This window comes from Pieris brassicae, chromosome 6 (genome assembly GCF_905147105.1).
Source record: "Pieris brassicae chromosome 6, ilPieBrab1.1, whole genome shotgun sequence".
NCBI classification, from domain to species: domain Eukaryota; kingdom Metazoa; phylum Arthropoda; class Insecta; order Lepidoptera; family Pieridae; genus Pieris; species Pieris brassicae.
Genome location: NC_059670.1, coordinates 8,235,912 through 8,262,857, shown reverse-complemented (window position 1 = coordinate 8,262,857; position 26,946 = coordinate 8,235,912). Strand labels below are relative to the sequence as shown.

General features: G+C 34.2%; 3 protein-coding genes across 4 annotated transcripts; 2 read left to right on the top strand and 1 right to left on the bottom strand.

Moving 5' to 3' along the window:
• Positions 1–1,122: 1,122 nt before the first annotated feature.
• Positions 1,123–3,283, top strand: LOC123711487 (nuclear cap-binding protein subunit 3-like). The gene is made up of 3 exons (XM_045664098.1): positions 1,123–1,427; positions 1,536–1,827; positions 2,225–3,283. Exons 1-3 carry the CDS (start codon positions 1,326–1,328, stop codon positions 3,205–3,207), a joined length of 1,377 nt encoding a protein of 458 aa, XP_045520054.1. The 5' UTR covers positions 1,123–1,325; the 3' UTR covers positions 3,208–3,283.
• Positions 3,276–13,864, bottom strand: LOC123711486 (MICAL-like protein 1). Of its 2 annotated transcripts, none has more exons than XM_045664097.1 (14): positions 13,464–13,864; positions 13,167–13,351; positions 13,009–13,064; positions 12,498–12,855; positions 11,335–12,032; positions 11,065–11,186; positions 10,728–10,808; positions 9,375–9,567; positions 8,718–8,853; positions 8,240–8,404; positions 7,378–7,492; positions 6,944–7,043; positions 6,004–6,142; positions 3,276–4,790 (listed from the first exon to the last, which is right to left on the bottom strand). In XM_045664097.1, exons 1-14 carry the CDS (start codon positions 13,613–13,615, stop codon positions 4,630–4,632), a joined length of 2,661 nt encoding a protein of 886 aa, XP_045520053.1. In that variant the 5' UTR covers positions 13,616–13,864; the 3' UTR covers positions 3,276–4,629. The 2 variants fall into 2 exon arrangements, with proteins under 2 accessions (XP_045520053.1, XP_045520052.1); XM_045664096.1 differs by having other exon boundaries at positions 8,234–8,404; positions 13,464–13,863.
• A 10,901-nt stretch (positions 13,865–24,765) lies between these two features.
• LOC123711348 (myb-like protein A) lies at positions 24,766–26,843 on the top strand. The gene has a single exon (XM_045663888.1). The coding sequence runs from the start codon at positions 25,319–25,321 to the stop codon at positions 26,759–26,761; it is 1,443 nt and encodes a 480-aa protein (XP_045519844.1). The 5' UTR covers positions 24,766–25,318; the 3' UTR covers positions 26,762–26,843.
• The last annotated feature ends 103 nt before the right edge of the window (positions 26,844–26,946 follow it).

Sequence of the window (26,946 nt, the reverse complement as noted above, 5' to 3'; positions counted from 1 at the left end):
GTTAAGAAACTTGTCAACTTGTTATTATCATAAATATCATACGGTCATTGATTAACATATATAAATATGTAAAATGCTCACATAAATACAACAGCTATTTTTACTACTTCGACGTATTTTTAATTCATATTTGAAATTACTTCTGAAACCAAGTGTGCAACAAAAACAAAATTATTATAATCCGTAACAAGTCGTATCGGTGATGACGCAAAACATAACCGAGATATGCGACTTTCCGTATTTTAACAACCTGCATAAACTTTCGTGTCGTCCCTACTCCTTGAAGGACTCTTTTATGTGCTACTCTCTGGATCCAGCTGATGAAAAGCATGCGACGGTAACACTACATCTCAACAGCTTTGAGGCGTCTTATAAAAGCCATACACAATAGTTACTCCACTCCATCATGATAAGAAAAGGAGCGCATCAGAAGCTAACAACAAAGTGAGCAAGCACGAGAATGGTTGATGAGCTCGCCTCGCCCGCTCGCGTCCTTTGACTCACACCCCAAAAAGCCGACAGAAAGTGCAGCAGTGGTAAGGCGAAGCGAGGCAACATGACACACGCGCTCGCATTCCTTCGTGTCACCTCGTCGAGAGTGTGGATGGCCAATAAGATTTTATAGAATTTGAAGTGCATAATGTAGTGAACATGAATTACATATTAGTTGGTATTTTATTTTGTTAACGGTTAGTAATTATATTTGGTCGTCTCTTTTTTCGATGAAAATAATTACAATTTTTAGTGAAATAATGCATTAAGATTATATTTAAAAAAAATATTAGAAAATCAAGTCAAATAATTAAATCTTCATAAATTTTAAATAAACCTTAACAAACACAAGATACGATTAACAAATTTGTATGAAAGTTACATTTCGTATCCCAACTCACGCCTAGGCCCAAAGCCTACAAGCGACGCCATAACAGTGCGACAGTATAGTAACATATCTCTCGTCTGCGAACGATGCGTTTTTATAATACAATTACGCAAAAGTGGTAGTGAAAAGTAGTGGTAGTGAAAAGTGGAAAAATATTCTACATAGAATATTTTTCGGTGGTAATATGGCCAGACCCCAGTGCGCTTTAATCCGCTCGCCAGAGTATTTAACTTTTATTAAATGTCTTACTATTCTGTGTTCTATGCTGCCTCATAGTTCATCCTTCTAGTCTGTGGTACATTGTATTAATCGTTTGTGTGCTCATTTTGTTTTTAATTAAATATAATATTTCTTCTGCGATAAATTTGTATACTAAACTGACTCATACCTGCTAATACCTAAATAATCCTCATTGATAAATCTCCACTTTAGAGTTTAGACTACTATGGATTTTGATAAAGAAGATGGTGAAATGAGTGACGACTATGAAATGGATATCGAGGAAAGAGATCAAAAACCCGACATTCAATCCGAAGATTCTACTTTGGTACATATAATTTGTACAATACAATACAAATTTCAGTTTGACCGTTGTTTTATATATTTATTTATTTATTAATTTTGCTTTAATCATATAATATATTGCATGTTTCAGCTTTATAGGGCTGATAAGACAGGGCCGATAATCAAACAGTTGGCTAAAATAGATTCTATAAAATTTGAAGAAAGGGCAAAGCGCTTTGGACTGAATTTAAGTGGAAATAGAATTGTTACTCAAAAGCAAATTGATGAGCTTTATGCCAACATTGGTATTGAAGAAAATGAAAGACATTATAGGCTTGACACATTGCATATAACTGGAATTGATGGTCTTACAACTAAAGATGTTTTTGAATACTTAGAAGATTACAAACCTGTTTCTTTGGAATGGGTTGATAGTACTTCTTGTAAGTATATACAATTATAGTGTTCTTATTCTAAATCTTATCACTAGTAACTATCTCGTCTAGAGTGTGCTTAAATGTGTCAAACTTCATTTCATTCATTTAGAAAAAATGGTATGACAGCAGTATAGACCTAAAATTATTGCAAACTTAAATATATCTATAATTTAAACATTGCCATAGCTTGTAAAAAGATTTTGTTGTTTGTTTTAAACATATATATATATATATATATATATATACATATATATATGTTTAAAACAATATATATATATATACATTACAATTAATTTTGTGTCTTGTAAGTTATTATTAGTCTTTAACATTGTGATTGACTACTTGACATAGTAGTTTAATATTGTGATTACAATTATTCATTTTATAATTTCTTATATGATAGGTAACATGGTATGCCAGGACCATATTGCAGCAGCATTAGCTTTACTTGTTCATTCACATGAAATTAGTGATGATAGTTTAAAAGAAATGTTATCAGAAAGATCTACATATCATTGGCGAGAAGGTATGCCACATCCAAAAAGAGATGTTATTTTAATGAGATTTGCAACAAATGCAGACAAGAAGATGGCAAAAAGAAGTCATGATTCAGTACATCCTAGACAAAAGAAGCACATTGATTTAAATGACAAAAATCCATGGGGTGATCTTTGTATGTCATGGGGGGTATACGATCATCAGGAAGTGTTTCAACGTAAACTCCCACACACACCTGATTATAATGATGATGATGTAGAACCTAGGAAAATTATCAAACCAAGAAATAAAAATCTTGCAATGCGACTAGGAAATCGAAACCAAGTTACACAGCTTGATGAATCTAGTGATTCAGATGCAGAATGGAATAAGAAATCAAAAGTGCCTAGAATGAGAATGAGAGCTGATGATGAAGAATCAAAAATTAAGAAAATTATTCCCATGGAACAAAATAATTTAAGTGACAAAGAGGAGTATGCACCCTTGTCTATTGAGGTGTTAAATTCCAGAAATTCTATTGCAAACAGGTCATCTTCATCTCATGTTTTATCAGATATGTTCAAGAAAGCTCATAGAAGCAAAAATATACAATCACGTCTTGGTGTCAAAGTTGTTCCAAATGATCAATGTTACAGTGACAGCTGTTCAGATTCAGATTTTGATAGTTACAATACAATGAGTAAAGTACAAAAAGTTGACAACCGTAACAAAGAATCCACTACAGTCTGGTCTAGATTAGATAGACAATTTGAACAGTCCATTAATAAAACAGATTTACGTCAAATTATAAAAACAAAGAAACACAGTAAGTCTGATGATTTAAGAGAACGTCTTGGTAAGCCAAAATCAAATCTAAGAATTGAAATTGATAATAATTATGCTAAATAAATTAAATTACCAGATAGAACAATTTGTTGAATTAGGAAAGAATTATATATAAATGAAATAAAATGTTATAACAGTGTGTAATCTTTTATTTTTCATAATAATATTTTTTGTGCATGTTTACAACATGTACGTGCTCTTAATAATATGTTAATGTGTTAGTATTTGTTAATAAATTAAGCAAAAATATGGTTGTTCTCATGATGCCTTAATATGATTTCACCCTGTGACAAACTGATATGAGCATTAAAAAAATTTACCCTTAAAAAATTCCAATTTATTATTTAAGCTTGTGTTTCACTAATACTAAAAAGTAATTATTTTAATAAATCATGTTAAAATGTTATATTTTTTCATCTAACCTCTTTCTCTATATAAAACTTATGGCCCTATGTTGTCAATTTAGTTAATATGCATACAATAACACCTCATAAATTTATTCTATTTTTTGCAATTTATAAACTAGCTGCCTTCATTAGCATAATAAAAGTAGAGTTTACACTCAACAAGCCATGTTCTACATCCTCTTTACTCCAATTTAGTAGTTTTTCCAAGTCATGGGTCAAAGGGTGAATCTAAAAGCATAACTAATCTCTTAAAATGCTTTTGAATGATATTAAGACAAGCAAATATTATTTAGATCTTGATATAGGGATATATAAGTTAGCAAGGTCTAAATAAATCTGTGCAAAATTATATTAGACAGCAGTCTTTTACTAAATAAGCTATCAAATAAGAGAAATATAATATGGCTGATAGATTCTTCTAATACATATAGTACCATATGTATATCCAAGTACGACACAAGGTTGGTTGAGATTCAAATATAATTCGGTAACATTTAGTACGTAAATTAATGTAACAATTTGTAAAATATATAACGTTTAAGGCCGCGTATTCTTAGTAAAAATGAGTAACAACGCGCAATAACGTACAGGCCTACGCATACTGAACAGCATTCCATATTAAAATCTGATATTACAATGGAAAAAACGGACAAGTACTGTAAAAATATACAAAAAGTCCATACCATAAATTGATTTGTGCGCATTGTTACATACAATTACAAAATCCGCTAGGTTTGCGTTGGCCTGTATCATATATGCTTTCATAATTAAAATTCGTATTACGGAAGCCAGCGTGCGTTTGTTTCGTCCTAAACTAATCTAAATTTGTTGGGTATTTTACCACAATTGAGTGTTCTCGACTTGTACGAAGAAATATATATCTACTTAAAATAAAATAAGAGTAGACTGAACGTAAATAATTTGAAAAATTTACTCTACATGTTATGGCGATAATTTCAATATGAGTGATATATTTTTATAACTATGATAGTGTAAAGTATACATAACATAACATGGAATGTCTTTGAATATCAGTCTATTATTAAGTACCTTTTAATATAATAGATAAAGATCTGAGTCATTTTGGTTTTTTGTCTTCGTCTTTTTTTTTTGCAATAAGTGTATGTTTTGCTTTCTTTAATTGCTTCTTTACTTTGTCTTTTACTTTGTTTTTCTTGATAGGTGTCACGACATCTGACGATTTGATTGATGAACTTGTGGAGTCACTATTTCTTTGTGCTGAAATATAAAAAAGCCATTTTAGAAATTATACAATAAATAGAAATTCTGTATTTTATATAGGATAAGTAAGTAATTCTGAAATAATTATCTAGAGTTTGCCAAGAAAGGAAACGAAGTGGACATATGTTAGGCTATTTTCCGAAATAATTATTTTTATTGCGATGTGGCGAAAATTTTATTCAAATTGAAACAGCTTGTGAACCCAGGGTCTCCTTAAATTAAACTGAGAGATCCACTGAAGATATGTGTAGCCAAATTGTTATAATCATATGTAGTTATAAAATTTTAGCGCATACTACGTGGGTAACACTGAAAATGTTTAGAATTGTCCAGTTAGAAAAATTGCTAATGAAAACTTTTTCAATTTTAGAACTCTTTGGTAACCTAATGTTATATTTGTATATTGCATTCATTTATCATTAGTTTTTGTGAATTGGTGGCAATTCTAAAACTCTTGTTACACGTGACAATGAACCTAACGCGAGAAAATTTTCGGTCAATGATTTATTATGACTTTCGTAGTGGGATTACTCAACAGCAAAGCTATGATAAGCTCCGATTAGCATTTCTTAATGAAGTCCCATCTCGTACGTCCCACTGTTGAAGCGTGGGACGTAGCAATCTCAATAATGATCCGCGTGATGGACGCCCATTAACAGCGACTACTGAAAATAACAAAGTGCTCTGCAATGCATGATAGAGGAAGATAAGAGACTTATCAGCAGATACGGGCAGGCCTAGGCATTGGTATGAGTTAAGTTCAAAGAATATTTCACGAACATTTAGGCGTCAGGACTTGTGTGAGCTTTGCACCAGGTGGATTTCCCATACTTTAACTGACGACTAGAAACACCTTTGCATGGACCGGTGAATATTTGACTATGGCAGGTGTCGATATAATGAGTCATCCGCCATACTGTCCTGACCTGGCTTTTCCTGTGACTTTCATTTATACCCAAGAACTAAAGATAAAATTGGAGGTATTCGCTTTACGAGCCCTGAAGATGCGTTGATAGCGTACGAAAATGCCATAGAAGAGACCCCTAAGGAAGAATGGGCCCACTGCTTTTCTCAGTGGTTCCATCGAATGCGACGATGTGTAGAGAGGAAGAGGAGTTATCCAAAATAATAAGTGTAAGTCGTACTGGATTTAATACTATATAAAATAATTGAAAATCTGGTTTTATTAAGTAAATGTATTGATGCATACCTCGTTTAGCAGCTATAGAAGCGGCAATGGCACGGTCTTCTTGCCTCTCGCGTCTTCTCTCGGCATCTACTTGCTGCACTAACTCGTCACGCATGCGCACTATTTCCACCAGACGACAGACTAACTGCTCTTCGCGGGCCTATGATCAATGATTAGTAGTAAACAACGATTAAACGTTTTCTGATGTTTTAAAGTGATCAACAGCAGTCAAATTTTTGATTTGTCTTTAATAGAAGTAACGTTAATTAATCGACAAGAAGTCACTTATGACAGTTATTTAATTAGTTTTAGATACATGATGTACCTAATTTTATCCGTTATACATCTCTTTTATGAATCTATTATAATGAATGTAATGTGTGTTCAAGACTTATTTTAAGCTTCTAGTTCAGTATATTTTTCAAACAATTAATTTGCTTTGAGACAGATACTGTGTGGCTTGTATGGTTGTACTCCAGTTCATAAAGGTATAGTTTACCCGCTTAAACTCGGGTTAATTCATCATGTGTGCGTCTGCAAAACATGAGAAACATCGCATATTTTTTTATTCAAATGAGACGATTATATTTCCGTTTTATCAGATCAGCAAAAGAAAATGTTATTATCAATGAAATTTCCTGGAGTCACAAAGCCTCAAATTTCTATAAATTTTACGGCGATGTAGGCAGAGATATTGCGCCGTAATATTCAATATTAATTGCTCTAAGCAGTTCCGTCATTGTTCACGTTTTTCCTAGACGCGTTCAATGCCTATAGTTTGTGATACATTAAAAAGACTATCATGATATAAACAACAAAGTTGACAGTTATAAGCATACACTAATTTATTTGACCTAATAAATAAAAGATCAATGCAATACCGCTAACCAGACTAAACTAACTAAACTAACAGAGATAAATAAAAAATGCCCTACAGTATAGACTATAGAATTTTTTTTACTTTATCAGCATCAATCCTGTTGACGACTGGTCTCGACTGAATCACTCGAATCTCATGTTCAATGTCCGCTTGCTCCTGCTCTAGTCTTTGTTGTCTACGACTGAAATATGAGATTATTGATATGAATTTCTTAATGTTGAATTTTATGATAAATAATTCAACATTCAGAAACTGTCATAAATATGTAGTCTGTGATACGTTCACAGACTACATATTATTATTTATTTAATATTGTCGATTCGCTAAGTTGTATTCCTAGATACATATATTTTTATACTATGGTTCTGATAGTGATCCTAGCAAATATATCAATATTGAGTTTTTATATAGCATGATCCTTGATTTGAGACATCAACACTGGAGTCATTACAGAACCAATTAATCTTCGCTCTTGTTACAGAGTAGCGGCGCTGTTTGTTCATAAAAATACTAACATATACATAAGTTCTGTTTGTTTCCTAAACAAGTCATTCTTCTCATTGACCAGCTCACACAGCTGTATAACCAAGTCCTCTATTTCTTCTTGCGGCGCTGTAACACCTTCGTCACCTGAAAACAATTACATATTTAAAAATTAAATATAACTCTTATCTCAGTTCTTTGACTATAAACTATTAACTATATCCAACATACTGCATCTAACCTAATTTACATATACGAATATAATTTCTATTAATTCTCGAAACGTTAATCGGCATCAAATATGAAATAACGGTAGTACCGTATATTGTTACTTCATTTAAACACTATGGAAACATTGTCTTCTGTTCTGTAGTAAGGACTATTGCTTTGTATCTAAGGAGACTACTCTGTATCTTTCAAAAGCTATTCCAATCGCCATAATAATTGATTTTGTTCTTCGATCCCAAGGATACTACGGATATGGAGAGAACTGCATCGAACTTGCATACATAAACGTGGGGATCCCTATTTAAAGATAGAGAGTAAGGACGCAGGCCCACAATTATATTATATATTTACTCACAAGGGACAATAGTTAACTAATAAAATTATGGCATTATTTGATCTGTATGGGGTTTTAAAAACATTTTTTTATTATCTATTTACGCCTCCGATTTGTAGGTCTACTAAGGCATGCCAATATTTTCCTTCACCGTACAAACGAGTTTTAAATTCAAACATGGACGCGGCCGTTTGTGCACAACCGCGATTTGACCACACGACCTGTGCTTTTATGATTAAAGAGGTTTAAATTAAAGCATATAATAGGTATTTGTTGTGCACGTGCATGCTGGAATTAGTGTGTAAAAGTGCATAAACGTAATTTACCCTCACACTTGTCGCGTATCATTTGTTCTATAAGCACGCCCTGCCTTTCTAGGCCGAGTTGTTGCGTCTCCAGCAAGTCCAACTGCACTTGTAACTCTTCAGGTGTCATTTGCATCTTAACTTCACGACGCTCTGGTAAGGGAAGACCCGGTGCGGGACCTTTCTTACGACCTGAAAAACAAAAGGATATATTTGTACAAAATTATTGTAATAAGATGGGCAACCAATAAAAGGACATAATATTAACAAATTTTGATTATAAAATTGTCATTTTTTTTCAACCATTGTGAATGGCCGATAATTTTTCCCGCGAGAAATTAATAACGCAAATCCATTAAAAAAACAAATAATTAAAGTATACATTTGAATAGAAAAATCTTGATACTTTCTTCGTAATCGTAAGACTTCTAACCGAAACCGGAATTAAAACTCTTGTTATAAAAAAAATATATTTTTGAATGATTAGTTTATAGAGTTCTCTTACCATCAGAAGCGTTACTCCGTAAAGAAATGTCTGCTTCAAGCGACGCACCATATCCTGAAGCTATAGAGTGAGTTTCGGGAGGGGTTGGGGCCAGTCGTCTCTTTTTTGATCTTGGTGTCAATTTACCAATTGATTTCTAAAAATAATTTGATATATACTGGGTGGATTTATATATTAGGAAAATCGTATGTATTTAATGCTATATGTTGATGTTAAAAGAAACAAATTGAGACTATCAATGGGTAGTTGTAACAGTTTTATAGACATAAAAACATCAGTAGCGCTACAACCTCTGTATTGGTCTTATGGTCATTTTATTTTTCTATGAACTGCAAGTGGGTGATCGGCGTTTAGGCCTGATACACTACCGGTTTGTAGATCGCATGAGCGTGTGTTAATTGGGCACATAGAAAGAAAAGTCCATTTTTGCACAGCCGTGATTCGAACGCACGTTCAAGCCATTATCAACACCGTTCCTTTTACTATATATAGTTTGCTTCATTTCGGAAAAGTGAAAATAATAATACCTCTAATTTAACATCAGTTTCAAAATATACTTAAAATACAAACAAAATTTCTTGGTTAAATATTATATACGAAATCTATGTACCAAATCTACAAACTGTTTTATAAAAAGTATACTATAAAAAAGGTCACCTGGTCAGAGTGTATAGTTGAGGCATGCGAGCTGACAGAAGAAATGCTAGCAACATCATCCATAGATGTAGTTGGGCCCGAATGCTCGACATTTATGATAGGCGGAGGCGGAGCTTTGGGCTTCCTTCGCCGGGGAGTTCCCGAAGGAAGATTTGGGGTACTCGCCGTTATTGACCCTTTGTGCATACTGGAACTGAAATTTACATTACCTTTAGATATCCCAAAAAGACAGTTCCTACTTTTGAACTAGTTCTTTTTGTAAATATTTTTTTTAATAATAAAATGATCATATGTTATGATTGTATCATGTATGTTGTAATTATGTGGCATAGATACAAAGCTTTGGTCTTCATGATGGATTGGATTAAGAATTACGTCCCCCGAATTTGATGATTACTGTAGATGTCTCGGGGGACCTTGATTGGAATACCTCCAACCAACCATTAAATTATAACCTAATTTCGTATTGATAGATTTTAGGTGAAATCCCTATTAATTATATAAACGCAAACCGCCATTTCGAATGTATATGACAAATTAAATCCGTTACTGTCAAGTTTACGTGAATGTGCTTCTGCGTTTATTATATTTGGATTTTTTGGAAACTTGGCTGTATTTTACAATCGACGTAATTGTTTTATAGCACTGTTAATTAATATTTAGTAGTAAAGTAACATGTAGATGTTAACTGTTACATTAATATTTATCTATATATAAACTAGATCTTGGTTAAGGCCCCCATTTATGACAACATTGATTCAGTCAACCTCAACTGATGAGTTTCTTTAAATCCATAGGCGCAGAGGGAGAGCAGCCCCTACCTAAAATGCCTGTGCTTTGGTACACAAGGTTGGAGGGGCTGCGTTTCCCGTAGCGTTGGAGCTGTCCAAAACACTATTATTAAAATAATTATCTATTGTTAGGTTAGGTTAGATTTTTTTTTTTTTTTTTAATATTTTTTTTAAATAACTGATTCCGGTGCCTGAAGCTTGGGAGTGATAACTATACCCCTACGACTGCGACGTATTTCTAAATCGTTACCCTAGCGTTGAGTGCGTTGCCTTTTCATGCTCTTTTCATGATAGGTCTTAGGTTTAAGACAAAATCACTTAGCAAAAGGCGTGACCTACCAAACTAACAAATTTGTACGAAAATAGTCACGTGACAAAGCTTTAGCATTAAACGCTTAAATGTCATTCTTATACAAACTCGTCGCAAGGTTGTCTCACGCCCCTTACAATTTGATGTTGTGGTACGACAGGCATCAACCCAAATTTGACATGCAGATGGATTTCCGGTGTTTCGCAGTTAGTAAATGTTACAATATGAGAAAACAGGAGCTTTATTACTCACCTCATACTATCATAATCTTCATCTGACGATGGTTCTTCTCCATCAGACCAAAATGGATTGTATGCTGTGATGTGGCGTCTTCTGTAATTATTACTTTAGGATAAGATGTGTGTTAAAAATGATTTACCTGTTGAAATACGTTATTCAAGGTTGTGGTAAGTCTTGACTCTGACAAAATCTGTATCAATTTTAGTAGTCTATATAAATAATTCATAACCATTAGATAAATAAGGCATATTACATATTGTTGTTTCCCCAGAAGAGAAAGTATGTAATTTATGTTAAAACTAATTAAAACAGTGGCTTTGAGCTACAAACAAGTACTTAAGAAACTTACACAGGTGTTGATGTCTGTACATTTGCAGCTGGTGATTGTATGGGAGGGACCTCATCATCTTCCTCATCACTACTACCAAAAGGATTAGTACTGTCTTTCTTAGTTGAATCTTTTGTATCTTTCTGAAAAGTGATTTAGCATAACTAAACACTATCAATGACTTTATAATAAACTTGTATGTGATATTCAAACTTAACCAAATGAACAAGTTAAATGTCAATGTAAATTAACATTTAATATATTTAAGTATTCTACAACTTGGTCCCTTACCTCTTCTTCGTCATCAGAAAATGGATTTAAATGATCAGGATAACCCTTGATTTTTGTTTGCTTTATTTCAGATGTTTCAATTTTCTTTTCAGTATTATTTATTTTCTTTCTCCTTGGAGGTACATTAATTTTAACTTCTTTTTCACCGTCTATCAGTTTACACAAATCTTTGTCAATGTCCTCTTTATCAGAAATGTCTAATGTTACACTAATATCTAAATTTATATTAGTTTGTGCTAATCGGCTATCATCTGTTATGTTAATTGGCATATCTTTTGACAAACTTTTACTATCTATTTGCTCTGTTTTTTGCAAAACATTTTCAATACTGGCATTGTTTACTTTTATTTGATTTGAGTAATTATCAAAATTTGCTTCCCCAGATAATTGTGTTTGTAAAAATGTTAATTTTTCAATAGTGCTAGTATATTTTTTTTCTGGTGTAGCTATTTTTGACATATCATTTCTATCTTTATCACTCTCTGTCCTTAAATCAATGGAACTATTTAAACTAATTTGATCTTCATTTTTTATAGCACTGCTAGTACCATCTGTATCTCTAGCATCATCATTAGCACTAATATTTATATCCTTATATTTACTTTCATCAATACTATAATCTTTTATACTAAGATTTCCTATTTTACTTTCAATACTGTTTTCTTTATCTATATTACTTTCAAACATATTTATTTTTTCTGAAACAAATCAACTACAGTTAGACAAATTTATTTGGTTAAAAAAATTGTTAAAATATCTGGAAAAATAAAGTCTTTGTATTTCATGATATCAAATAATATACATACATTGTTAACAAACATTTTATAAATAATTATTTTTTTTAACAAAATGATAATGATATACTTACTTTTCTATCATCTATTCTACAGTGAATTTTATTGATTAGTCACATTATTACTTTTATTGAAAGTCACCTCTTTGATTGTAACAACTGACCTGCTTTCATTGGAAAAATAACAATTGGTGCAATAATATTATTATGTAACATTCAAATGCACATGCAACATCCAATAAATTGTAATGTGCTAATCAAAATCACACACTACAGTTTTTGTAGTTTATGCCAAAAATGTTACCAGACACATACACAAACATCAATAAGAAAATACACATGCAATGCAAGAAAACTGAAAAATCCTCACCTAATATCGATTTTGGTCTTGTTTTTTCCTTTTTTACAATAGAGTCTTCCTTTTCTATATCCAAATTCGTGCTACTTGACACATTATCATCATTACAAAATGCCAACATTCCCATTTGATCATTATTATTAAGATATTTAGATATGACAGTCTTTTCATTTTTACAAGAGTCGCAAGAAAATTCATTTGCATTCAACATGTGAAAATTTTTAGGATTCAAATGTCCAGAACATTTAGAACATCGGAAGCATTGTCTGTGATACAATCTCTGTGACACAATGAGTCTTTGTGCTAAGTATACAGGAAGTCCACAAGCGGCGCATTTATCCAAAGCCACTTTTCCAAATTTGATTGGTGTCTACAAGAGTGAAATAAGAGTAAAGAAAGGATAGGAAAAAAAACAGTGATAAAAATTACAACACAAAAGGACAACACATATCTACATAAGCAGGCAACATACTTTAGTAAACATTTCAATGTGTATAAATAATTACAAATGTTGCATACTTACTGTTATCTGTGATGACTGTGATGATTTTGCTTCACTTTCTGAAACCTTTGCATTTACTGAAAATTTAAAGAGATTAAAGTTAAAAATAAACTTGGAAATTAGAAAATATTATGAAAGCTAAAATCATACAAAACAAATAAAAATGTTTTATGCCTCACCAGTATGACCAAGACGTTGATAAAATTGAGACAAATATGTCAATATTGATAATCTATCTGGAACATCATTCTCAACCATATCCTCTGCATCTAGCAGTGCAGGTATACCTAAATGCTTTTCAGCAATGCTATAGGCTAGCTGATTGTTTTCATATATGTCTCCTGGATTTAGTTTTGTAAGATCTCTGTAAAATTTATAAACAATTAAAGCTTGAATGTAATATACATTTTACACAATGTATTATAATTTACTTTATACCGACATTTATAAAGATACCTTAGTACTGTAGTACTTACATTAAGTCAGGTCTAAAATGATGTACAAGTGCACAGAACGCCATTCCATTCCTCCAAGATGTAGTCATGTTTTCTATTTGAACATGGGGACAATCTTTTACGAGACGTTTGCACCATAATTCCAAAGCTTTTGTTCCTTTTACTTCAGACATTTTATATAACTTTATAAATAAAAACAAACTAAGTTAGAAGAAACATTATATTGTTAATCTTGTAAAAAATGTCGATTTTGTCAAATAATAGCTATGCAATACGGATACAGTAAATATGAAAGTGAAAAAGTTGTCGATATTATATACGTAACCCTGAATGAGTAGGGTTAATACCTATAAAAAATTGATATGTAATCATTTATAAAACAATTTTATATAACAGTTATAACACATCATAGGAATTAGGAACATGTTAATAAAATGTTGAGTTGGAAACTGGAAAGTTGAAACTTGATAGATATAATTTTAATGAACCAATAAAACATAAATTGACACATCTTGTCAATTGTTTGTTTGTCACTGTCATGTAGCGGAATTAACCTGCACAAAATATCAATCATTTACCATCATCAAGCCCATGAGTTATATGTGATGCGAGTTATAACATAGCTTTGTAATAAAATAACATTTATTCAAAAGAAGAAAAATATCTTTTAATTTTATATATAGTTTGTGAAAATAATATTTCCTAAAAATAATTAAAACTTCGGAAAATTTTACACAATTTTCGAGTTTTAAATGAAACTCTAGCGAACTATGAATCCTATATGTCATCTCAATCCCAATCGGAAATTCATCATTTAAGTTTATATTCGTATTAGATTATCAAAGTCAAAATTAGGCATAGAAGCAGAAGTTGTGTTGTTAAGAAAATTAAATATTAGTTAACAATTAATTTTAAAATAATGAGGCGAATCAAAATTTGGCAGATCTAAAAGAGAAGTTGAGTGAACTACATCAAACTCGTTACAGTTACAAAATGATTAGCTATTGAAAGTTATGTGCCAGTAGAAACAAAAAAACTCTTTTTTTTAATACCTTGATATCGATACACCTGCCCGTATTATTTGTAACCCAAATGCCCTAAAAATTTCATATATTTCCTGCGGCGGCTGGAAGCCGTTTCACTATACACTATTAAGTGTCCTATTTCTAACATACTCCTCCTCCTTAAATGAATTAACAAAATATTTAATCACGTAAGATAAAGACGATAACATCCAATAAAATTTATTAGAAATGAAAATTAAAGGATGTTCTTGTTGATGTTTTGGAGAGTGTGTATTCTGTATTTAGGAGGATCGAAACTGTAATTTGTCACTATATTAAGTTCTAACATATGAAATTGGCGTTTTGTCGTATTAGCCACTTTGACCTCAAATTCAATTTGGCCGATGGCTGGCCCTGCGTCATACTTGTGAACGGGTGCTACTTGGGGTGAGTGGTCGTACTTGAATTCGTATATGCGGTGATATTAGTTATTTCGACTACGTATTTGCGTGTTGTTCCCACGAGAATGTAAGTGCCTGCTCCTATTTCACCATGCTTCCTGCTGATAGAGGACAAATCTTTGGTTTTAATTTATTTAATATTATTAATTACTTAAGATGTCACGTGGAACATGGTGTAATGGTTGCAGCTCCTTACAGACGCTATGTAAAACAAAAATATGGCGATTAAAAAGAGTGGCGTAGAGTTTATTGCCAGGTCTTCTCTTCCGTTCTCCTTGATTTGAGAACGGGAGTAAATGTAAAATTAGAAGCATTTCATACACATTTCTGTTTTTGACGTTCATAAGTGTCTATTGTGTTACCTATATAAATAAATGTTTTTGTTTTTTTTTCACGACAATTCTAGACAACACAGACCACCACAACACAACCAGACTGCTACCAATTTTTTTTGGATAATTATAGATAACTTCTTGCAAGGCAAAAAATTCGACTCTGATAGGGCAGTAGAAACCGCATTCAAAGATTTTATTGATTCCCGAATGGTTATTTTAGTAAAAGGAACAATGAACTACCCAGTGGCGGATTAACACATTTGCCGCCAGTAGGCTATTCAAATTTTGCCGCCCCTTCTGACTTCTGCATTTCGATACCCTACACGGATAAAAAACGGTGGACGAAAATATTTTAGAATTAAAAACTACAAAAATTATTCTTTAAAAAAAATCATATCTTATGAAAAATTAATAACTGATTACAGTCATTCTAATCGGTGTACGGTGTTGGTATGTTATAAAAATTATGTATACAACCTACTATACACTTTTAATAAGAAATTGCAAGACGCAATTATCCGAGGTGACTTTTCTTTGGCAAAAATTAAATAGGGGACGGGATTTCCCAGTTTCTACAGATACCGGAAAACTTCTTGAGCATTAAACAAAGGAGTGGGGGAAAGATTGCGCATTGTATACATACGAGCTAAAAAAGTGTTGTAAATATAATTTTACTACCTTCTAAAATATGATAACAAGAAATGAAAACCGGCCAAGAGCGATTCAAGCCATACCAGGAAAAAATGAATGAATTTATTAATAATACATCCCATCTTATACATGTCCCACTGCTGAGCACAGGCCTCCTCTCAGAACAAGAGGGCTGGGGCTATAGTTCCTACGCGGGGCTATAGGGGCTATAGTTCCAGTGCTGATTGGGAACTTCACAAGCACCATTGAATGGGGCAGAATACAGACTTTTTATCCTGACAGAGGGCGTAAAGTCGAGTGGGCCTAAATGATCTGTCAAAGCTGTCAAACTCCATACATTTTTTTGTTTACGTTAGCGTTTTTTCTAAACTTTGTCTAAAATGACGTTATGTGCTGCCTTTGGTTGCAAAAATAAAGGAACTCATGCATTCCCGAAAGATACTAAACGAAGAAAGTTGTGGGAAAGGGCCCTAAAACGGAAAAATTTGATTCTTCTGTATTACAGGTTCATTCATTCGTCCATGTGTTGTAGGCCTACTGACAAATGGTTTAGGGTCTAATATTTTTTGTGCTAGATGTTTTTGTGTGCTTGCTTTACTGTGGGTCACTGCATGAAAGTTGCTGGCCGTAATCCTGCAAGATCGATGGGTTTGCCATTCTGTAGATTGATGCTGTTGTCTGGTACTTCTTTCAATGTCAAGCATTTTCTCCGGAGACGGGTTCATTAACAGTAAGTCTGTAAGGAGTTCATCCTTTAAACTTTTCTGTGTATACTGATGGTCATTTTCAACAGCATATGTATTAGCTGGCCTGATCGTCTGTAGAATGGGCATGGTTGTGTTACCATAGGAAACTGCCATGTTTTTTATGTGGTCATTGTAGTTTTCCATCATGTCCTCTTCTTTAAGCAGCAAGTAGTTAACAGTCCGTGTCCTTCTGCATGGCAGCTTTTGTGCTTGCTTGGGGGAGTCAAAATAGACCTTCCTGGGTCTTTTAAAGTCCATTAATTTTTGGGTGCAAACTTGATGTAATAGCATGGTTTTTGTACGGACCATGTCTCCAACTCCATGTAGTAGCACCAACACATGTTTGCAATGGGCCTCTACTCCGCTCCCAGCAGCACATTCGCAGTGGCTTTGCTCAATGGAACCAACCAACCATGGGTTTAGTTTAACGTCAACTACATAAAATATTTTCTTCATCAGTGCTTTGCACTGGCCTTGGATAAAGGTGAAATCACCATCAGCTGCAGCACGAGCGGTTAGCAGAAAACGTTCTTCATACATTTGTCTGCCATTCAACTGTGCTTGAAATCTTAAACAATAGCATATAATTTAGGTGTTTTTGGAAAGTTCAGTGCCACATACGCTATCCGAATATTCATAAATATAGTGGATCAAAGAAAAATTCCTATAGTTCCATGTTTACCTTTCAACAAATGCTTGAATAAGTTGTTTTGTGATCGGAGGTAGAGGCGTGTTTCCGTTTATGTCACGGAAATATTCAGCTGCTGGAGCATTGTAGGCTTCGTCTTCCTCGACTTCTTCAGCGCCAAAATTGGCATTCCGGTCATAGGCTTCCAACCTATACAACAAAAAATCGTAGTTAGCATCCAAGAATGAAAAAAAATAAGATGAAAAGATACAAACAACAATATAACCAAAAATATTCAAAGTTTAGTTTTGTCTACTGACCTTTGAATCAAAACATCTTTTTTACCAGCTGCAGAAGCTTTCCGTTTTTTTAACTCAACGCAAAGCTCGTGATAAATTTCAAATGATATTAATTATGATTGCGGAAAAATATTTAAATAATTAAATCATTATCTAAAAAAGGTTTCCTTCGATTAGGTCATTAGCAGAGCTAGTGATTGGTCTAGGTTCAGGGAAGATGCAGTTCTCATGATACTCATCATCATCACTGTCTGTTTCATCATCATCATCGGACTCACTATCATCGTCAGCAAGAATAACGAATTGTCGGTAACTAAATCTACCACATGATCACTTTTCATGCCCGCCAGTGTATTTAGGAGGCAAAGGACCCAGCGCGGGACAAAAACAACTCTCGCCGCCCCCCTCTCCCAATGATACCTAAAAATCGCTTCTGCGCAGGCAAGGACATTTGTTCAAGATGTTTGCCGGTATCTGTATCGCCGGTGACGCCGCTCTATATCTTTCTCTCTTGCTCCCGAACTCAATGCTGCCACACATAACGCGAAGTTTGGCTCCCTCGGCGACCCGACCGCCCCCCGCGCTTTCATTTCGGCCAGACACTCTTAGTGAATGATCGTCATTCGTTCCCGCACCGCACTCCAAATAAGACTACCGACACAAACAAATAGTATAAAAAAAGTATTAGCAGATTGACAAACGTCAAAACGACAAATTTGCTGCCCCTTCAAATCCGCCGCCCTAGGTTTAAGCCTACTCAGCCTGCTGGTAAATCCGCCCTTGGAACTACCTATAAGATGGCAAAATACCTAGTCTTGCCATAAATACAGAAACGAAGAAGAATATTTTTTTTTATTTACAAATAACATTTATTACTTTTACAGTGTATTAGTTTAATACATAAATATGAAACAATTTAAAATATAAAAAGCTTATTAAGCTTAAGTCTCAATTGGCTTCAATTCAGTCCTTTAAACGTTAAGGCCAGATGTTTTGATACCTTTTTCAGAAAAGTATGGCTCAGTCACTCCTTCATAGCTCAAAAGCATCAAACCATCATTGAATTCGGATAGTGCCCACGTGGCACTCTGTCGCCGAATTGGAAAGCTCCATTAGAGCTTTGGGCATAAATACGGTGATATTTATTTATTTTATTAAATTATTCCTACAGCTACTCATTAAACAATATTCAAACAATGACATTATACACAAAAGCCAAAAACGGAATACATATTCAAACATAAACATAAAGTAAAGTTTAAATATACAAAAAATATAACAAAGTACACATTCATATTAAATTCTAAATTATAAGTTCTAAGATTCATTGATATTATAATATTTAATATAAAGGAAGAATAACAATGCCATTATTAATAAAAGATACCAGAGTATTTTAAATATAGTTTTCAGCATTTTTTAGTTACATTAAATATATCTTTGCTGGTAATTTGTGTTATAATCTGAAGGTATACGATACATGGCTGACTTACCTGAATAGTTTTTATTAGACCGAGGAATCTGGAACCCAACTAGGGTTTGCCTTGTATTGTATGATGAAGGGGTGTGAAATAGTAAAAGCGACTGTACGAGCCAAGGCTGTACATTTTGCTAACTCAGGCTTTCTTAGTTTATAAGCGTGATGATCCCTATGTACGTGCCAAGGTTCGTACATTCTTGCTCATTTACAAGCTTGACAAATTCCTATATTTGTACGTGCCATGGCTGTACATATCGATCACTTATAAGCGTGACGATTTCCCAAATCGTCGGAGTTACGTCCCGAGAGTATAGCCCGACACAGGCACTCTCTTCTACATTCGTTCATACATTCGTTCATAGCGAACTAAATCATGGGAGTAACACCCCGAAAGCATAGCCAGACATAGGCACGTCATTATTTCGCTCCGTTTTCCTGAAGATCGGCGCCGTGGAAAAACATCCCACTGCTGGTTCGTTGAGTCATCAAGCAAATCAAATACCATCATCCGCATCAATAGAAAAGAGGAGAGCAACGTTTTCAAGGATCCAGACTAGTCCAAATATATCGGCGTCCTTTCAACCTAGAACAAGGCGACGTACGTCAATCTTCAACGGAGAGAGGTAAAATGCAGTAAGCCCTCTCCCAACTTTTTCAAGAATCCAGACGGATCAAAATATATCGGCGTCCTTTCAACCGAGAACAAGGCGACGGACGTCAATCTTCAACATAGAGAGGCAAGCGACAGCGCTCGGTACAATCCTCTCCAATTGTTTAAAGCACAGAATGTATCCTGGAGGTACAAGCATTTACAGAGAAGCGTAGCAGAGAAGCAAGCAAAGGGTCTAGGAGGTCCTTTTAAAAGATAATAAACAATTCCGTATCCGTCAACACGGTGTGGCGGAAGACTTCGGGTACTAATCTACACGCAACATAATAAGAAGAGGAAATCAGCCATTGCAGTAGGTAAGTCCTTTCCATTTGTTTTGAGCACTATAATTCTGAGAATTATCTCATTTATTCTGAGCATTTTATCAGGCAGAAGCGTATGGTTACTACGTATTTTATAAAACATTCGTTTAAGAATTTACTAAGTATATTATATATAAACTAGTTAATAATATATACCATAATGGAGAATTTATTCCAAGCTTCTTTCACTGACAGCCTGAAATCCTTCAGGTATTCAAAAAAAACCGAAGAGTTGCTTCGTAAACAAGCAGCTTTATTTAGGTCCTTTGATAGTATGTTAGAACTATCTAATGGATACTCGTCATCGAATAAATATGATCTTGAAGAAGCCCTAGAAATATTAAAATTCCGATGGGGGTTAATCTTTAAAACCCATATCGAAATAGATGCTGATCTTGGAGGCTCCAACACGGAGTATCAGAATAAATATTACGAGCAGGAAGCTATATATAGGCACCATAGAAGAGAGATAAATCTCAAATTACATTCTAAAAGCCTACAGAAGAATTTTCTAGAAATTCATATGGAATCACCGGTACTTAGGGATTCACATAATTCAAAAAATTCATTATATGCCTTGGAAATGGCTAATAATCAAACCGGACAAGATTTAATTGCAAAACAACAGCGACCTTCATCAAAATGTAGCATCAGCAAAAAATCGCTGTATACGCATTTCAATAAACGAGGAAATGTAAATAAAATATAATATTGTCAATTATGCAACTTATCTAACCATGGCCTGTTTAATTGTCAATCATTTTTAGCAAAAGATTTTAATGACAGGGTTGATACAATTTTAAGATTGCAGCTTTGCACAAATTGTTTACTTAAGCATGAAGTGGAAGTTTGCTTCTCGCATAAAAGATGCATGATTTGTTCCCAAAAACATAACACGATCCTGCACGATGCACTATTTAACTCAAATTTAAATTATTCTACAACGCAAGAAGAGCAATCATTTCAATATAAAATGGAAAAGAAAAATTCTTCGTCTTCGGCAAGGGTGGAAGAAATAGCAGGAAATGGTGACAAGGACAGTTTACGTGCAGATATTGGTCAAGGAGGAGAATTATCCAAATTAGTAAAGAGCGTAGTACAATCATTATCTTCAGACAGCATAGAACATCACAGCTTCATTTCCGGGGTAGGAGAGACCTTTCACAAAAGTACGGATCAAATTCCGCTACTCTCTACTAAGGAGAAAACTGGTAGTAAATTACCTATGGATAAGCATAGTACTTATGCAGATATTGGCCAAGGAGAATTATCCAAATTAGTAAAGAGCGTAGTACAATCGTTAACTTCAGATAGCATGGAGCATCATGGCATCATATCCGGGGCAGAAGGGGGTTCCTTACAACATAATACAGGTCAAGTTACAATGACCAGTTGTTCAGTTCATAATAATAACCTCAATGTGAGTACTAAAAAGAAAATTGATAGTAAATTATCCATTGAATCCATTGCAAGCCGACATGGCAACCCATAGAGCAGCAAACGCAACTTGATTGTGAAGTAAGCGGAGAAGATAAATCACATCGCGTTAATGTGGGTATCAAGAGAATGAAATGCTTACAAGTCAAGCAAGAAACAGAAGATAATCAAAACTTGTCTTCGTCCATGTCTTCTAAGAATAATAAAAACCTAAATCGCAGCTTAGTATTCTCTAAGCCTTTGTCAGAAGCACCGATTCCATTGCGTTGCGCATTTGCAACGCAACTTAACACAAGGATCCGACAAGGTTGTAAGAAACAATAGAATCATAACTAGAAACAGTAAAACTAACGTTCGCATGGATCAGAAAAGGTCGAACTCAGAAAGGATTAACAGGACAAATTAAATGTTTTGCCTATCAATCAAGGCAAGAAATATATTAAGCAACAAGCATTCGTGAAGAAGCAGAAAGTTCGAAGAAAAAAAGGAGTTAAGAATAGAAAGGAATTTACAGTAAGGTCAAAAAGAATGGTCAGAAAGAGATCTTTCGTAAAAGGGGAAGATTGCGAAACGTTATCGCTCCGCACTATCGCAGGTTCACCGATTCAGGATTTCATAAAAGTAACATACAGCACTCTTATTCAGTAATGCAATGCTATGAGTCCAATATGAGTAACCAAAGGAAAAGAAAGAAAAGTCCCATCTATAAAATTATACTTAAAATTCCTTTAAGCATACATAAATACAGTTCCATTTATGTATAACATACATCGTCGAAACTTTACATTCAATATTGAGTGAAAGTTATTATTACAGATATACCTATATTTCATTTCATAAGGTGAAAATAACATAATATCATAAACAATACATGGAATGCCAGTTCAGCAAAATATCATATGTTAGGTAGTGGATTGACCCACTGTGAAAGACGTCAAATACAATGAATAATATTATGTAGATATCAAATTACCGAGGTACGGTTGCATTTTATAACAATCATATTTAAGCTAGGTCCTGGTTTCATTCAACAACACAGTAATGTACTTTTTATGCTCATAATTGTTCTCAGAATGTGCTCAAGACAGGTAGTGGATAGGACATTACGATCATATAAAGATCAAGAGACGTCACGGAGCAGTAGGTGTAGCATCAGCTGAAGCAGCAGCCGGTTTCGCAGTGGCGTCAGGGAGACCCACCCGGGACCGGACTCCGAAATTTCTTAGTGTTAGTGATAGTGCCGTGGAATAGTATAAGAAGTGTTATGTTAACACTTCTTATACTATTCCACGTTTAGAGACTGTTAAGCATTTCCTTAAGTTAGATTCATCTTGTAAATACTAATCAGCACTACATATTCATTTTGCACTTTTTGCCTGGGGGAGTACGTACGAGCCAAGGCTGTACATTTTGATCACTCAGGCTTTCTTAGTTTATAAGCGTGATGATCCCTATGTACGTGCCAAGGCTCGCACATTTTGCTCATTTACAAGCATGATGATTTCCTATGTTTGTACGTGCCATGGCTGTACATATCGATCACTTATAAGAGTGACGATTTCCCAAATCGTCGGAGTTACGTCCCGAGAGTATAGCCCGACGCAGGCACTCTCTTTGAGTGTTAAATTGTATTCATTCGGTACATAGCAATTACCACGTCATTATTTCGCTCATATTCTATTGTAACACGCGAGTGGTAAATATAGAGTAAATCAATAAATCTCTATTATTTGAAGCATCCCGTTGACCCAGGAACCGTACATTTTGATACATTATATATATCATTTAGTACATTACAATAGTAAAACATTGTTTGTTAAAATGTTGCTCAATTGTAAAAACTTTCATCCGTAAACAAAATTTCTCTGTGACCTTCCTTTGCGTACCGCTTCGTACTTCGTAGAAATGACTAGTACGTCTCTTATAGGCTAAAAGTCCTAAGTCATCTTTTAAATAGGCGACATGGTTCTAGGCGTTATCTTCATCTGCCGAGATAAAATCTTTTGCTTTCGGACGGGATTTCTTCGAATTCTTTCCCTTACTACTTTGACCACCTTTTTCTTACGAACACTACGTGGACGGCCAAATCTTTTTCTGTCACAAACAGAGGAGGCTCGTTGTACCTATTAATAGCCCGGTACACAAACATTTTACTTATACCAAGCGTATGGAGAGTTTCAAAAATCACATTTGGCTCCATACCTACTTTGTGTAATGCAATCACAGCGATTCGGTTCCCTTTTATCGCAATATAGTTTTTATTACATTGGCGCCAAAATGAGAACACCCAATGAACCGATATAAAAAATGACAGATTCTAAATTCAAGTGTAATATTTTGTTAATTTTCAATTGTAACAGTATTTATGGCCAGACTAAGTATAGGGATGGTACACAGGTACTTTTATTAAATAAAATTATTAGTGAATATTCTATTTTTAAAAAACTTCCCATACGAAACCTTTAAAATAATCTTTGTTCCTCACATACAAAACGCCAATTTCATATGTAAGAACTTAATATTGAACTAAAATTGACTAGGGAAAATAATAAAAAAGTACTGTTATGAAAAATGTGTAATAATAGATATTGTTTATTGTAAATTGACTTGATGCAAGGGTTTGCATAATAAGATAAAAACTCAAAAACTTGAACTTTCATCAAAGTACTTTTCTTTAAATAATTAGGAGGGCAAAGGGCATTAAATAATATATATATATAAGCTTAAGAAGTGCTAAACTACAAATAATATACTATGAGTATGATATATAAGAGAGAAAAAAACAACAAAATATAGAAGTGGTGCCGATAGAGGCAAGAAGTGAATTCCTTGCCCTGAGATAGGAAGAGTTATCCGATGGAAGCATTATAAATTTAAATTCCTTTTTGAAATAAGAAATATATTTGCGATTTCAAGCCTAATACCTAGTTCAAAATACTAATACTAGGGGTATGTTAAGAGGGGGTAATCCCCCTCTGTGCATTAATAATTTTTCTATTTAATCAGCATATGCTCGTATCTTTCTGTTAGGTGTTTAACAATGGTTGACAACGTGATAGCACAGAAGGCTGAAGTTTCACAAATTGAGGACCAGACTAAGGGTTGTAGTACCAATTTAACACATATGTTTATATTGCCTTAGTCATACATATCTTCGTTATTTACAATACGTGTCTCAATATCCAAGTACAATTTAAATTCTTAGATGCTAACGAGTTTAAAGTGATACATCCGCTCTTAATAATAAGCTTGTTACTACGATTTCTCGTCATATTTCTTCAACAGAAGTTATCGCACGCAGCGTTTCAGAATTCTTCATAACATAGTTTATATAAAGTTCCTTAACGGGCTAAAATAATAATGTAGTGCAACTACAACCCTTTAGGGGTATTGGCCTCAGAATGTGTCCAATATTTTTTGTGTCTCACAGTTATTAATTTTGTAAAGTGAGTGGATTATTTTCACCGTACGACCAATATCATTATGTTTATTACTTTTTTGCGTATACATAGGTAATTAACTATTTTTAAAAGCATACGTATAATAGATAATGTACCTTAGCTTTGCCTTAGTACAAAATATTGATTTGAACAAGTCGCTTGTTCGTGCTCGTTAGTCGAGGTTCACCTCGAGGTTAGTATGTATACTTATTTGGTTATATTTAGTGAAACTCCTATAGTAATAGCATCGACCAGCTTCGTTTTAAAGGGCGAGTGAATATTGACCAATCTAATTCCAGAAACATACTGCGTCATATCGTAGTAGCACAATAGCTTTCGTGAAACGAACGACGTTGCACGCCGCTTGGATCGAAAGTCACAAAAATAATTTACAGTGTAAATAACTAGAAATACATCATTAAAATGACAAAAAAACTTATCAAAATAACGTGTCTATTGCTATTGATTTTTGCGGTGACTATTGAAGGAAAGAAACTTTCTAGAAGCCGAGGATCGGGTAGAGGTTCTAGTAGGAAGACTAATTATAAGCCTCAGCCAGCTCCAACTTCCTTGAGCTATCCACAAGCGTCAGCTCCCAAACCAAGTTTATTTGGATGGCAAGAAAAACCTGCTCAAAGGACACAGATATCGCAATCACATCAATCTAAGCCAGGAAATCAAGCTCCTTCGTATCCTGCAAGCAACACTGGGCTTTCTGGTGCAGGTTCAAAACAAACTCAGCAACAGGAGCATGTTCAAAAAAGTAATGTACCAAGCCAGCAAACTGCACCTCATCCTGCGTCACCGAGCCAAACAAATAGCCACGCATATCCTGCCTCCAATGGATTATCTGGAAATTCCGGAACAGGTTCTGGCTATCCACAAGGGTCAGGATTATCGGGATCAAATGGGGTTCCGTCGTCGTATAATTCACCAAATAAGCCACAGTACCCAACAAATAACAATTTACAAAACAATCACCCGCCAAACAATGTTGGAAATAATTACCAGGCTGCTCCCCCACACTACACACCGTATGGAAATAACAATCATCAAGGCCCTCCACCTCCTTATTCCAACTATGGACATGGTTACAGTGGTTATGGAGGTCATGGTGGACCAGGATACAGTCCACAAATGCCTGGTTACTTCGGCGGCTACACCAACAAAGGTTTTGGTGGTGTAAGCCGTTCTGGTAGTACGCTAGCTGGTGTTGGTTTAGCGGGTGCCGGTATAGGAACCGTGCTTACTGGATTGGCTTTGTGGAATTTGGCTAGATCTACAGGTCATCATCATCATACAGTTATCTATGATAATAGAGGACAGCCTATTGCAGTAGCTGCTGAAAACGGGACTGTTTCGACTGAAGATTCTGTATTACGTGATTTAGTAAACTGTACTCTTACAATCAGCAGTATTAATGCAACCGAAGTCATCGCAATACCTTGTTCAATTGCAACTTCCTTCACACCTGATGCTAATGTTAATGACGATAAAGTTGAAAATGCTAATAATGATACAAAATGCACGATCACTGTGGTAACAAAAGATAGTAAAGAATTTATGACGACTATACCATGTTCAATTTTACTGAATACTGCAGCACAAAATAACGTGACAGAACCACCAAACGTTCTTGTAGAAACTGCTCTAAATGACACCTTGGTAGAAACTAATATTAGCGATTCAAATTCTCCAAAAGCTTTAAAACTTTCTAGAGAGGATGAGATTAACGACTTCACTGGGTTAAACTGTACGACTTCCGAATCGGGAGAAATTCGTGATCCTATTAATTCATGCTTTAGTGTAAAAAATAATTTAACTGTAATACCTCTCATTTCCACAACTAAATCTGACCTGCTTTAAGAGAACAAGTAAATATATCGTTTCACAAGTTATTGTGGTTATGCTTTGTATTTATAATGTGTGTGGTACAAATAAAATAGGATATATGCATTAAATTGTTTTATTTTTTATTCGCCCATTGCACGGTATTTTTGTACGAAAATAAGTCCTGTTACAACATTACTTTACATTTTTATTAATAGAAG